The sequence below is a fragment of the Diaporthe amygdali genome (genome assembly GCF_026229845.1).
Source record: "Diaporthe amygdali strain CAA958 chromosome Unknown NODE_3_length_2959817_cov_65_330692, whole genome shotgun sequence".
NCBI classification, from domain to species: domain Eukaryota; kingdom Fungi; phylum Ascomycota; class Sordariomycetes; order Diaporthales; family Diaporthaceae; genus Diaporthe; species Diaporthe amygdali.
The window spans coordinates 1,341,780-1,353,258 of record NW_026517023.1 but is presented as its reverse complement, the minus strand read 5'-3'; the positions used below and the strand labels follow the sequence as shown (position 1 = coordinate 1,353,258).

The 11,479-nt window shown below is 53.4% G+C and overlaps 4 protein-coding genes across 4 annotated transcripts; all 4 read right to left on the bottom strand.

Annotated features, from left to right (window-relative positions):
- Positions 1-167: 167 nt before the first annotated feature.
- On the bottom strand, positions 168-904 carry J7T55_002802 (uncharacterized protein; the record flags this gene model as incomplete). The annotated part of the gene is made up of 2 exons (XM_053137912.1): positions 168-360; positions 435-904. The coding sequence occupies 2 exons, from the start codon at positions 902-904 to the stop codon at positions 168-170; spliced, it is 663 nt and encodes a 220-aa protein (XP_052998670.1).
- Positions 905-1,559: 655 nt separating this feature from the next.
- On the bottom strand, positions 1,560-3,088 carry J7T55_002801 (uncharacterized protein; the record flags this gene model as incomplete). Its single annotated transcript, XM_053137911.1, has 3 exons — positions 1,560-1,673; positions 1,750-2,016; positions 2,090-3,088. 3 exons carry the CDS (start codon positions 3,086-3,088, stop codon positions 1,560-1,562), a joined length of 1,380 nt encoding a protein of 459 aa, XP_052998669.1.
- Positions 3,089-4,075: 987 nt separating this feature from the next.
- On the bottom strand, positions 4,076-4,873 carry J7T55_002800 (phospholipase carboxylesterase; the record flags this gene model as incomplete). Its single annotated transcript, XM_053137910.1, has 1 exon — positions 4,076-4,873. The coding sequence occupies one exon, from the start codon at positions 4,871-4,873 to the stop codon at positions 4,076-4,078; it is 798 nt and encodes a 265-aa protein (XP_052998668.1).
- An 874-nt stretch (positions 4,874-5,747) lies between these two features.
- J7T55_002799 (uncharacterized protein) lies at positions 5,748-10,471 on the bottom strand (the record flags this gene model as incomplete). Its single annotated transcript, XM_053137909.1, has 6 exons — positions 5,748-6,428; positions 6,506-7,344; positions 7,418-7,634; positions 7,689-8,245; positions 8,358-8,640; positions 8,933-10,471. 6 exons carry the CDS (start codon positions 10,469-10,471, stop codon positions 5,748-5,750), a joined length of 4,116 nt encoding a protein of 1,371 aa, XP_052998667.1.
- Positions 10,472-11,479: the final 1,008 nt, after the last annotated feature.

Sequence of the window (11,479 nt, the reverse complement as noted above, 5' to 3'; positions counted from 1 at the left end):
CGCCACCCAGGTCCTCCGGTGATAAGCCATTTGTCCCCTTCAGCCACCCAATATCCCTTTCCACCTGGAAGATACCATCTGCCCACTTTTTCTGGATGCGACTACAGGCAAACCCCATCCAAAAATATCAGTTTCGAAAGTAGAGGGGATTTGGGTGATCAGCACGTTCATGTGATCGACATGGTCGTTCCCCGCCTCATAGCAAACGAGTGCACCCACGTCACCTGGGCTTTAGTCCAACCCGGGCGGCAGAATTGGGTGCATTGATGGTGCGCGAAGAATCTATAGATCCCTTGCAGACCAAGGTCAGCACGGCCGTAGGATCCGGCCAGCGACAAGATGCCGGGGTCCGAGATGATGCTGTTAAGAGAGCCAGGGCGTCAAGATCAGCCATTGTCATAGGAAGCTACGCGGTTCGTCATGGGAATACTCACAATTCACTCTGGTGTGTACCCCCCTGGATGTCACAAAGCAGCATCTGGCCGCCGGGGTTGTGGTACGAGAAGTGGCTGAGGGCCTGCACCACGTCGCCCCACGGGTCTCCCGGGAGAGGTGCCCACCCGGTATTACTGTTGAGCTTGCGAAAGTCTGGGATGAACGGCTCAACTTGGTTCATCTCGCCCGAGGGTGCGTAAGCCCAGATCTGAGGAGTGTTGAGAACAATGCGCATGTTGATGACCCTGGCGGCGTTCCACGCGTCAATGATATGTTGATTCTGCCGTATAACCTCCATTTCGGTGCTGAAATAGGCGGCTTCGAAGACAGATCCGGTGTTGAAGAATACCTTTGACACGCATTGTTCTCCTTTGCGTGGGCCACGGGTGTAGTACCCGAGCCACACCGTCTTGAATGACCCTTGAGCGAACGGGACATTACTTTGCTGAATCATGGCATTTGTGGACATATTGACTCTTGAGTATGCTAGCTCGACGTTTCTACATGGGGATCGCGCCTCCTGCTCTCCTGGTACGTAGGGTCTAATTTGAAAGAATTGGCGTGGATAAATTGGGGGCGGTCTGGCACTCGAGGGCTTGCAAGACCATGACTGTGGAAGAAACGGCCTCGTGTGATGCTGGTAGACCTAATGTTTTACAACCGGCGGTGTCTTGCGGACTTCCTCACATCTTGATTGCTCTAAGTATTTTGTTTTCCAACGCATCGACGTTGCTAGCCTCTCCTCGCTGAGACGCATCCTGCATTGGATTTTGAAATTGGGCGCACAAACAGTGCTCTTTCACCGTTGCGATGTCTTGTCTCGGTATCATACTTTTTTACTCTATTGCAAGCGGATTCCTTGATGCAGAACAATCATATGTCACTTTTTATAGTGTGTATCGAGTGGCTATGGTGTTTCAGCTCATGACCTCCTTCGTCTTTGACCTCTTGAGGAGTATTTGTTCTAAGCTCGGATCCATTTCACTAGCTATCAAATAGAGCAAAGTGATTTGTTTAAATTCTCAATATAATGTCGATCATTTATGAAATGTCGAAAATTTGTCGTCCACCGTCATGTCACGGGCTTGAGTGGGGAAAAGAGCATTTCAATCAATTCATGAGTGTCAAGCAGGAAGATCTAGTGCGCTCGCGAAGCCTCGATAGCCGATGAAAGCTTCGGAGGGATCCCACTTTTCCCTGATCCGAAGCCATTTCTTCAATGCAGAATCAGTCATTACCTACAAATTTGTTAGTTCCTGTCAATGCCTTTTTCTTCATGAGCCATCGTGAGAAGTCGCTTATGGACCGTCATACCTTGGTCATCCTATTGTTAGCATTAAAATCTGCCGCATACACACCGCAAGACACCGCGCCAGCTTTCTCATAGGCGTTTCGAAGCCACTTGTCCATGAAGACATCACGCCCAGGGTCTTTCCAGCACAGCATGCTCGAGATGTAGCTTTTCTGAGGGAGGCTTAGAGCTTGGTCGCTCTCATCGGGATAGTAGTCGAGGGGACAAAGGGTTCCAGTAGAAAGACGTGACGGGAGGTCGTAGAGCGCCGGGGTAATGGCCTCGATAAGCTTGTGCTTTTGTTAGTCCTAGTCCATGATACGAAATGCTTATGGGGCCAATCTTCACCTCGTCATCAGAGACTTCGGGGTTCGCCAAGATGCTATCAACGTTCCAGCGCTCTCCATTTCCGCTCGGCTGGAAATTTTCTTGTAGCTCCCACAGCCCCTCACGATCTCTCTCCGTTAACGGGACGGTTGTGATAACATGCCTTTTAAACTCATCAGGTATGGTAGCCCAGGGGCTGGCGAGGACCTTAGCCTCTTCGAGAGAATCGGCAAACATGGTTTGGTTAATGACAAAGAACACTCGCTTGCTCTTGGACTCCTCGCCCCCTTCTGGATCGTCCTTGTCTGCGTAGAAAGTGCAGAAAAAAGGCTCAGCCCCGTACTTCGGGATCGACTTGACAGTCGTCAAAACCCACTTCAGCAACGGCTTGAAGATGTCTGTGGAGTCCACAATAGTGGTCACATCGACAAGCCTCTTGTTGGGAATTGTTTTGATCCAGATCCTCGTGATGACGGCGAAGAATCCCTGCCCGCTCCCAGGCATCGCCCAGAACAGGTCAGGGTTCTCCGTCTTGCTTGCGATGACGATCTCGCCCTCTGACGTTACTAACTCGATCTTCTCAACCCAGTTGGTTGAGGTATAGCCCCATCCTCGGATAAAAAGGCCCTGCCCACCGGCAAGCAAGAAGCCGCCAACTCCTACGGACCGTGAATGGCCTGAAGGGAAGAACCTCTGCAGCGGGCCGAGGAACCCAGCCAAATCTTCAACGGTATGACCAGGGCTGATGGTGGCAATCTTGGTGGCTGGGTCGAATTCCATGCTCTTGTTTAGGTTGCGGGTGTCGATAAGCATTCCATTCTCGACGAGGTCGGGGTGGAAGAAGTGATGTCCGCCAGAGCGCACGCCAATCTTCCGGCCGCACTGGCGTGCCCTTTGCACAGCTTCTACAACGTCTGCAGTTGTGTTTGGACTCACTATCTCTGCTGGCTTTGCATCTGGAATGCGGTCGTTGAAGCCCCTGCGGCGAAGCTCCTCATAGTTGGCAGACGCTGGCGTGGAGACATGGCTAGTCATGATGGATTGAGACCAAGGCAAAGTGAACGCGGATGATTTCGAGTTGACGGAACTTTTTTTTGGCAATTTCAGTGATTGATACACTGGACCGTTGAAATCGAATGCATATAGTTGTGCCCCAAATGCACACCGGTTAACCGGTATATAGGAAGTTGCCGACGCCCCGATGTGTACATCACTCTTCCTACACATCAAAGCTATATAGAGTTCAATCTGACATCATGAAACGCACTGATTGTTGATTTGTACTTGTGAGACGACTGCGCGTAGCCAAAGCGGCCGACTTGGTCAAACGAATACTCCGACGTCCGTTGAGGCAAAGCGGTCCCCGTCCACTACCAACGAGCACAATCTGCCTAACCACCCGAGGTGCATCAGACGGCGGAGGATCGCATATTATAGCTACATATTGAGCTTTAAAAGAGCTACACAGCATGAGAGAAAGGTTACTCTCACGGTGAATGCATAGACACATTGTTCACTTGAGTAGACAGCTGCCGCACGCATCAACCTTTAGTAGGAGATTGTTGTTTAGTCGAATTATATGGACAAGCAGCGATTTTGAATGACTGATTGGTTCAATCATGACATGATCAGTACGAAGTGAAAGTGACAAAAGTGACAGACCGGATCTGTTTTGTAAGCAGTCATCTGCAGGAGCGATTCTGACTTACGAGAATTTTCAACTCGAATCAGGCAAACCAACCCAAGGACTTTCAGATATAAATACACGAAGCACTTCTGGTCTCCGGTTCAACAACGAAGGAAATTCGCTTCTAACGCCTCCGTACATTTGAAGTCATGACAAGAAATGCCATCAGAGTGTGAGTTTCCATCACGTTACGCGCTCGAGAATCGAAAAGAGACGGTAGCTAGGAACCTCATCAAGCCAAACGCACCAGCCCTCGACATCCTTTGATGGCACAGGTGGCTTTCATTCTCGTGTTATACTTCCAGCCTGATGGCTCGGGCAGCCCGGCGTAGGAGCTACTCGACGTTGACCTCCTTTCCGGCCCCTGCCCCTACAAACATCAAACCAGCTCTCACGACACCTTTCCACGCCTCAAACTCAGCCTCGTCCCTCGGCGCATACACCATCACATAGCTGAGCGGAATAGCACCACCAACACCACTCAGCCGGTGCCGCTCCGCCCAGCCCTTGCGCGTCAGCTCCTCGGCATCGGCCAGGCTGACGGTGATGTGCGAGCTCGCCTCGGGGTGGACATGGACAAGCTCGCCCTTGACGCCCCTCAGGTAACGCGGGAGCTCGACGGCCGGGTCGAGCCACAGCGCAGGCGTGCCGACGCCCTCGAGCCCGGACGGCTTCAGCACCAGGACGCCGGGGTTCCTCGCGGCCAGGGCCTCGAGGAACGCCGTCATGCGCGCCCGCGTGTCCTCGGACCCCTGCTGCGTCACCTGCCGCTGCGGCGCCACGTACCCGGGGACGTCGGGGCGGTCGCCCTGGCGCCTCGGCAGTGGGGACGCGGCGAGGAACGGTGTCCTGCCGTGCGGCTCGTAGGGCTTCTGGTTGGCGGGCCTGCTGAAGGGCGCCGGCGTGCGCGTGTCCCACTTGGCGATGAGCTGCAGCAGGCCCTGGAGGGACCACCCGAAGACGTTGTACGGCATGCCGCCCGGGCCCAGCGCCAGGTACCCGCGGTAGCTCTTGAGGGCGTACGAGGCTGTGGGGAGGGACAGGGCGATGGCGAGGACTAGGGCGGCCAAGGTTCTGGGCCTGTTCTGGAGAGGGAGCTGTGCCGCGACAGCCGAGAAGCTTTTGGGAGCCATGATGGCTTCGAGCCTTCCGTGGGGTCTGGTTTGTTTGCAGTCAAATATACAACTAGGATAGGAAGAAGTCCATGAGTTTGTGATGCTGTGGTTATAGAAAAAGAGCTGTGCGAGGTTTCAGAGCCAAGATCTCAAGGCGGCGCGGGGAACGGCAGACGAATTGTAAAGATGATGTGACAGACAGGCTCGGGTCATCCGACAACGTGAACCCGAGCCAATCCTTTGCACCGCTTATTCTTGATTTTCCACGTAAGTTAGACTACAAGCAACTATAATCCGTGGCATATTCCACAACATTTCCTCGTTCTCGCAAATGTCTGGTCTGGCGGTTAATTCACGAGCTCAGTCCGGTGCATGTGAAACCTTGCGGTGTCGCGTATCGCGGAAATCGTCAGCCGATTTTGAGAACACACTTCTAAAATTAGCCGACATGGTATCTATTATAAGCTGCCGAACCACAAGCTCCCAGCCCGAAATTGGGTTGTTTTTTGCGCGCCGCTTCTATGTACATAGTGATGTGATGCAGTCCAACGCAGGGCTGACGGGTTTCCCGTATATATGTCCCCGTCCGAGCCCAGACCCAGTCTATTATTCCCCGTTCCCGCAACCTTAAGAGGCGAATACACGATGCTTGGCCACAGACGCCAAAAAAAGAAACAGAACCAGCTGAAATGCCAGATTGCAAACCATGTCCTAGTCGTAAGATGAGACCGTGTGTCACGGGGCCAGCGCCGTGGCTGCTGACCCGCGACAGTATAAATCAACCATAAACGCCATGCTATGTGCAATGGACACGAAGACGGGCAGCAACTCTCAAGGATACTGCCTCGTCTTGCTCGCCACATCGTTTTCCAGCACCCCAGCGCGCGCCTAATCACACCTTATCCGAGGATATCCTCCGCCTCAACTCCTCCCTCTGGAACTTCTCCACGTTCGCCTGCGTCAGCGAGTCTCCTTTTTCAATCAGCGGCGTGTGCCCGTGCGGCGTGACCGCACCTCCGGCGGCATCGAAGAGCTTGTCGTCTCTGCTCTGCTGCGCCAGCTCGTCCGTCTCGACCCGCCTGATCTGCAGCTGCGGCTTTCCGGGCGACGGCGGTTCTGTCGGCGACGGCGTGTGAATCATCGGAGGTGGTGATGCTTTTGGCCGCGGCGTGGGGAGGTCGGCGCGCATGCCGTCCGCATCCAGCTCCTCCTGCGTCGGCAAGGTTAAGCGTCCTTGTCCGTCAAGGCCTTGCACACTAAGGGAGGGAATTCCCGCATTCGTGCAGCGGTCGCTGCCTTCCGAGCAGACCGAGACATCCGAAGACAGCGCCGGCGTCGAACCGCTCCGCTTATTCAAGGACCAACGCACCAGCATCCGTTCGAGCATCTTTGCCTTCACCGGCTTGGCTAGATAGTCGTCCATCCCTGCTTTCCTGCACTTTTCTTGGTCACCTTGGATCGCTGAGGCCGTCATGGCTACAATAGGCACGTCGCGAACGAAGGCGTTATAAGGGGAGTGGTGGCGAAGAAGGTGAGTGGCTTTGTAGCCATCGATGACTGGCATCTGTACATCCTGATAGAAATGTGCTGTTAGTATCCCAAATCATGGGGTGTCTGAGTTCACGGAATAATAAGGCTAGAAAGACTCACCATAAGAATAATATCAGGCTTTAGGCCCTGGCCGTTCTGAGCAGTAGCCAGATACTCCAAGGCCTCTTTGCCGTTCCAGGCGGCTGAGACGTTGAAACCCAGCTTTTTGATCGTCTTGATGGCAATCTGCTGGTTGATCGGGTTATCCTCGACCACAAGCACGTGGATTTTGGAGCGCTCAGAAGCCGGGAGGTCCTCTTGAGAGGAGGACGGCCTGAGCGATCCCTTGCGCCTAGGCGATATCCCTAAATCCGCTGGGAAGTCAGTCGGAGGTGGCGTTCCCATTTGATCGAACTCTGAGCTGTTGCACGAGACGCTCATTTCTGACTGCAATCTGTCCGGCAGGGTGGAGACCTTGACTACATTCGATGGTTGCGTCTCTTGTGGCTTGTTGAAAGGCACCCAGAAGTATGCCGTCGTACCCTGGTTGATGACCGAGTCGAGCTGCATTCTTCCATGCATGAGTTCGAGGAGACTCTTGCAGATTGTCAAGCCCAGCCCGGTCCCACCGAACTTCCTTGCGGTGGATGCATCGCCTTGGCTGAATGGCTGGAACAGCCGCTTGCGAGTTCCTTCGTCAATGCCGATGCCAGTATCTTGAACCATGAACCGAATTTCTATGATGTCGTCCGTCTCCCTCTCTTTCGCAACAGACAGCTTGACAAATCCCTGGTGTGTAAACTTGATGCTGTTGGTCAGGAGATTCGTGATGATTTGTCTCACACGCCCTGGATCACCAAGGACGACAAGATCGTCGGCCACTTCCGGCGAGATGTCTGAAATGAACTCCAGGCTTCTTTTTTGAGCAGCGAAGCTCAACATTTTGGCCACGTCTCGCACTAGTGAGAGACAAGAGTTAGCATGAAGTGACTAGAATCGGGTTTTGTCATTAGCGAATCGACTCCGACTTACCTATTACTGACATGCTGAACTGTACTTCCTCGATATCCAGACGCCCAGACTCTACCTTGGAGAAGTCCAATATATCGTTGATGACAGTCAACAGTGCATTAGCAGACCGGTAAATGTTTTCAGCGTAATCTCGCTGCTCCGCATTGAGCTCGACATCCAGGAGCAGCTCGGCCATACCGATCACTCCAGTGATGGGAGTTCGAATCTCGTGGGACATCTGGTGACAGTCAGCAACTGCACATACCAACAACGGGTCACATGCCAAACTTACGTTTGCGAGGAATTGACTTTTCAGTCTGCTGGCTTCTTTTGCAGCAGCCTCACGCGCCAGCAACTGCTGCTTTTCCTGCGCTTGAGCCTGCAATATTGCCTCTTTGGCTTTAAGCTCTGTTACGTCCATGATGACTCCGATGGCACCTTCAATTTCGCTGTCTCCTGCCTCGCCCTTAGCCTTCTTACTAGTCATGGGCAGGATACGAGTCCGATAGAAACGCCCGTCGATCGCATGCTCAACCACTACATCTCCAGACCGTCGGGAGAAGATCGAGTCTATAGCTGACAGAAAATCGGGGCGCTCTCCTTCGGGGAGTTGTGGATTCAGGCTGTTGAACACTTCATCGACGTTGCCACCGATGTACCATTGTTTATCGTCCTGTCCCGACGTATCGGCATCCCAGATAAGAGCGCCTTCCAACATGGTTATTTTGCGATCGAGGTCGACGGTGAAGATAGTGATGTTGGCATGCGTAATGACACTGAGAAGTTGTTGTCTCATCCTTCTTGCGGCGAGCTTAGTTTCTATGCTCTCATGGACGTCGGTACAAGTTCCTGTTTCGAGATGTCAGTGTGTGCCACAACGGCCCAACCCAGCGAATCGGTACATGAGAGACATTGACTCATCCGCCAGTGGTCAGCACGTGGAAGTAGCGTTGTGACTTACCAAACCATTTCTCGATTTTTCCAGTCTCGAGATTCCTAAGAGGCAGCGCCCTGCCTAAGTGCCACCGCCATTCGCCTTCCTTACTTAGACAGCGGTACTCCGTGACATATGGATCTCCTGTCTTGAGTGAATGCGTCCATCGTTTTGTAGTTTCAGCCATGTCGTCTGGGTGGAAAGGATTCTTCCACCCCAGTCCGAGAGAGTCGTCCGGTGACAGTCCCGTGTAGTCATACCATCGACCGTTGAAAAAGTCGTGCATACCGTCTGGAGTCGTGGTCCACACCTAAAATGTTGTTAGCAGTTGATAACAAGATAGTCAAGTTTCTCAGACGAAGTAATGAATCCAAACACGACACAATGACAATCCGTGAGAGCGGGCAAACAGATTTCGATCTCGGTGCTGACAGTATATCCGCTTCAAGATACTTGCCTCGCAAAATCGAGGGACATCCTCCGAGGCCTAGAAGCCCTTTGGACTCTCTGAGCAAGAACTCTTTGCTTCTTATAAGACTTGGGAGGATCGAGCAGAAACTGTCTTGTCGTTTGCTCCGGGGGCTACACCGGTAACTGCTTACCAATTGCGGCATAGTGTCGCAGATGAGCTTAAATCTTTCCGCATCCCTCGCCTTGATCTGGTCGATCTCCTTGGCCATTTCCGTAACGTCACGGCAAGATATTACGCCCGCCAAAAATTCTCCGGTCTCGTCGTCGCAGATGGCCTCTGCCAAAACGTTGTACCTGATCTTTTTACCATCTCTGTCAATGACCCCGATTCGCATGTCTGAGAAGGGTGTCTGGGTCCTTAATAGGACCCCCATTGGAAACTCGCTTGGCTCGAGTGTTCTGCTAAAGTCGTCGGTATATAAAGTCCAATTGCTCAACACCTCGAGACCATCAATGGGCTTGTCGAGAGTAGCGTCCTTCTCCATGAGTCTCCTAGCAGCTGCGTTGGGGAAGGCTACCGTGCCATCCTTCCACATAGCTAGAATGGGCATTTCCGTGTTGTCAAGAAGCGCATCTTTCAGGATCATGGTCTTTTGAAGCATCGAAGGGGCACTTTGAAGCGACTTTTCTCGGTACGGTGGACCCATGGGTGGAAACGGGCTGGACGAGAGGGAGACACTGCCTGGGCTGATGCGGTAAGAGGGCGATGATGACGAACCGTGGCTAGATGCGACCGACGGTGGGTTCGATGCGGTGAAGATGGTCTTGCGCTCAGCAGACTCGAGAGCGGAGGCCCGAGCTACTGCCTTTTTCTTGGAGCTCACGGACGATGTTGATTCGGTATTGGTGAAGGTCAGGGTAAAGTATGTCTGTTGTTCTGAGATCTCCCAGACGCTGATAATCATCTTTGCAAACGCTTGATTCTCCGGAGCCCTGCTAGAGACTCGGGGTTCAGCGATGGCTCTGTTAGAGTCTCGCCGAGACACGACGACTTCTACAGCCGCTTGCGGGCTGTAACTCGGGATCTTGTTGTCTCCAGCTGCTCCAGCTGGCTCCGCGATGGGTGTCAAATCGCCCTCTGGGTGGCTCGCTTGGCCGGTTTGCCGTTGTGCGTTCGCTGACTGTCCCTGACCGGGTCCCATTTCCTCTGCGATTGAGTCAAGGAAGGTTTCCCAAGCAATGAATACAGGCCGTCCGTTTTGTAGCATATCTATTCCCACTTGCGAGAGTGATTGTCCAGTGAGGCTTCCCACACCATGCGCCAGGTCTTCGCCATCGTTGGAATCGGAAAACATGCCCAGCAACCTGCCCATGGCTTCGTTGGCCAAGACTACTGTCTTGAAGTTGTTGAGAACCAGGATTGGCACCGGAAGGAACTGAAGGGCAGAGAAAGCGAGTTGCCCGGGTGTTATGTATGGCATCTGAAGGCGAAACGGGCTGCTTGATTGAGATCTGTCGGTGTTTATTTCTCGAATGAAACGGCGCCCTGCCGGAGACTGCGCGGCCGAGCCATCGCGTTGCGAATGCATCGACTCTTGCGAGCCCGCAGCGGCGCTGTCCATCTGCATTTCTAGGCGGCGAGTTCTGAGGTCATCGGTCGGGGGCGTTTGCGGCGAGCCGGACATGCGCTTGCGGAGCAGAGGAGATTCGGCCAGCACATTGTTATTCATTGTTACCGGCGGAGGTGAGCCATGAGACTCATCATTTGTGATGGGTGGCCGGCCGGGTACCATGATGGGGTGCGGGCCGGCATGGGTGGTATTGAGTCCGTTCAGGTTGGTATATGCGCTGGATCGAAATGTCGATGAAGAAATATGGGATTTCTGGAGACACGGGTATCGTCACCGCATGAAATTAGGCGGTTGCTGATCGGCAAAACAAAAGGCTTTGCTGGAGAATAACATGCAATTCTAACTGCGGGGAGGAAGAAGACAAGAGGTCGAGTCTCTTGCTCTGTTGCCGTTAGGGGTCCGGTCTAGGCCCGGCCAAGAAATGTTCACGGACCTGGAGCTGACCTTGGAGGAGCCAGACTAAGGTGAGCTGCTGGTTAGAAGCCTATGCCGTAAAGCCGTGAAATGTCACCTAGGGGAGATGGCACAGCGGCGGTTCATGGGGTGAAACAGGGCAGGCTCAAGACTATCCACGGCCGGATCCCCGAGTCTTGTCGGGATAAAGGAATTGTGAGCTGAAAGCAGCGGGCAGGAGGATATCCAGCAGAGTGTGTGTGGAGTGGTAGTAGGCGGTGGTGAGGAGCCCGGGAGTGGTTGCCAGCAGCTTTGGTAAGCAGCTCTGCTGGCGTTGGCTAGCATTGACAATAACAACAAAGGTATGACGGATGGTGGCGGTGGGAGAAGCCGGTGCGATTGTTCCCAGGTGTAGTAGTGTAACTGTGAAATGACGGAGGGCAAGAAGGACTGGTTAGAGCAAGACAAGAAGAAATGTTCGAAACAATGAAGCAACGAGCCGCGCTAGACTTAGAGAAGTTGGCTAGCCAGCCAGCCGCTGGGAACTGACGAACTGGACTGCGAACGACTTGGCCTACAATACTCCGTGCCAGGGCAGGTCGGATATGGCTATGGCATGGTGTGGCAGGGGCATGGTATGGGACGGAACGGTATGGTAGGACCAGATGGACTATCCAAGATCCAAGAGCAGAGCATGAGGCCAGTCCAGTCCAG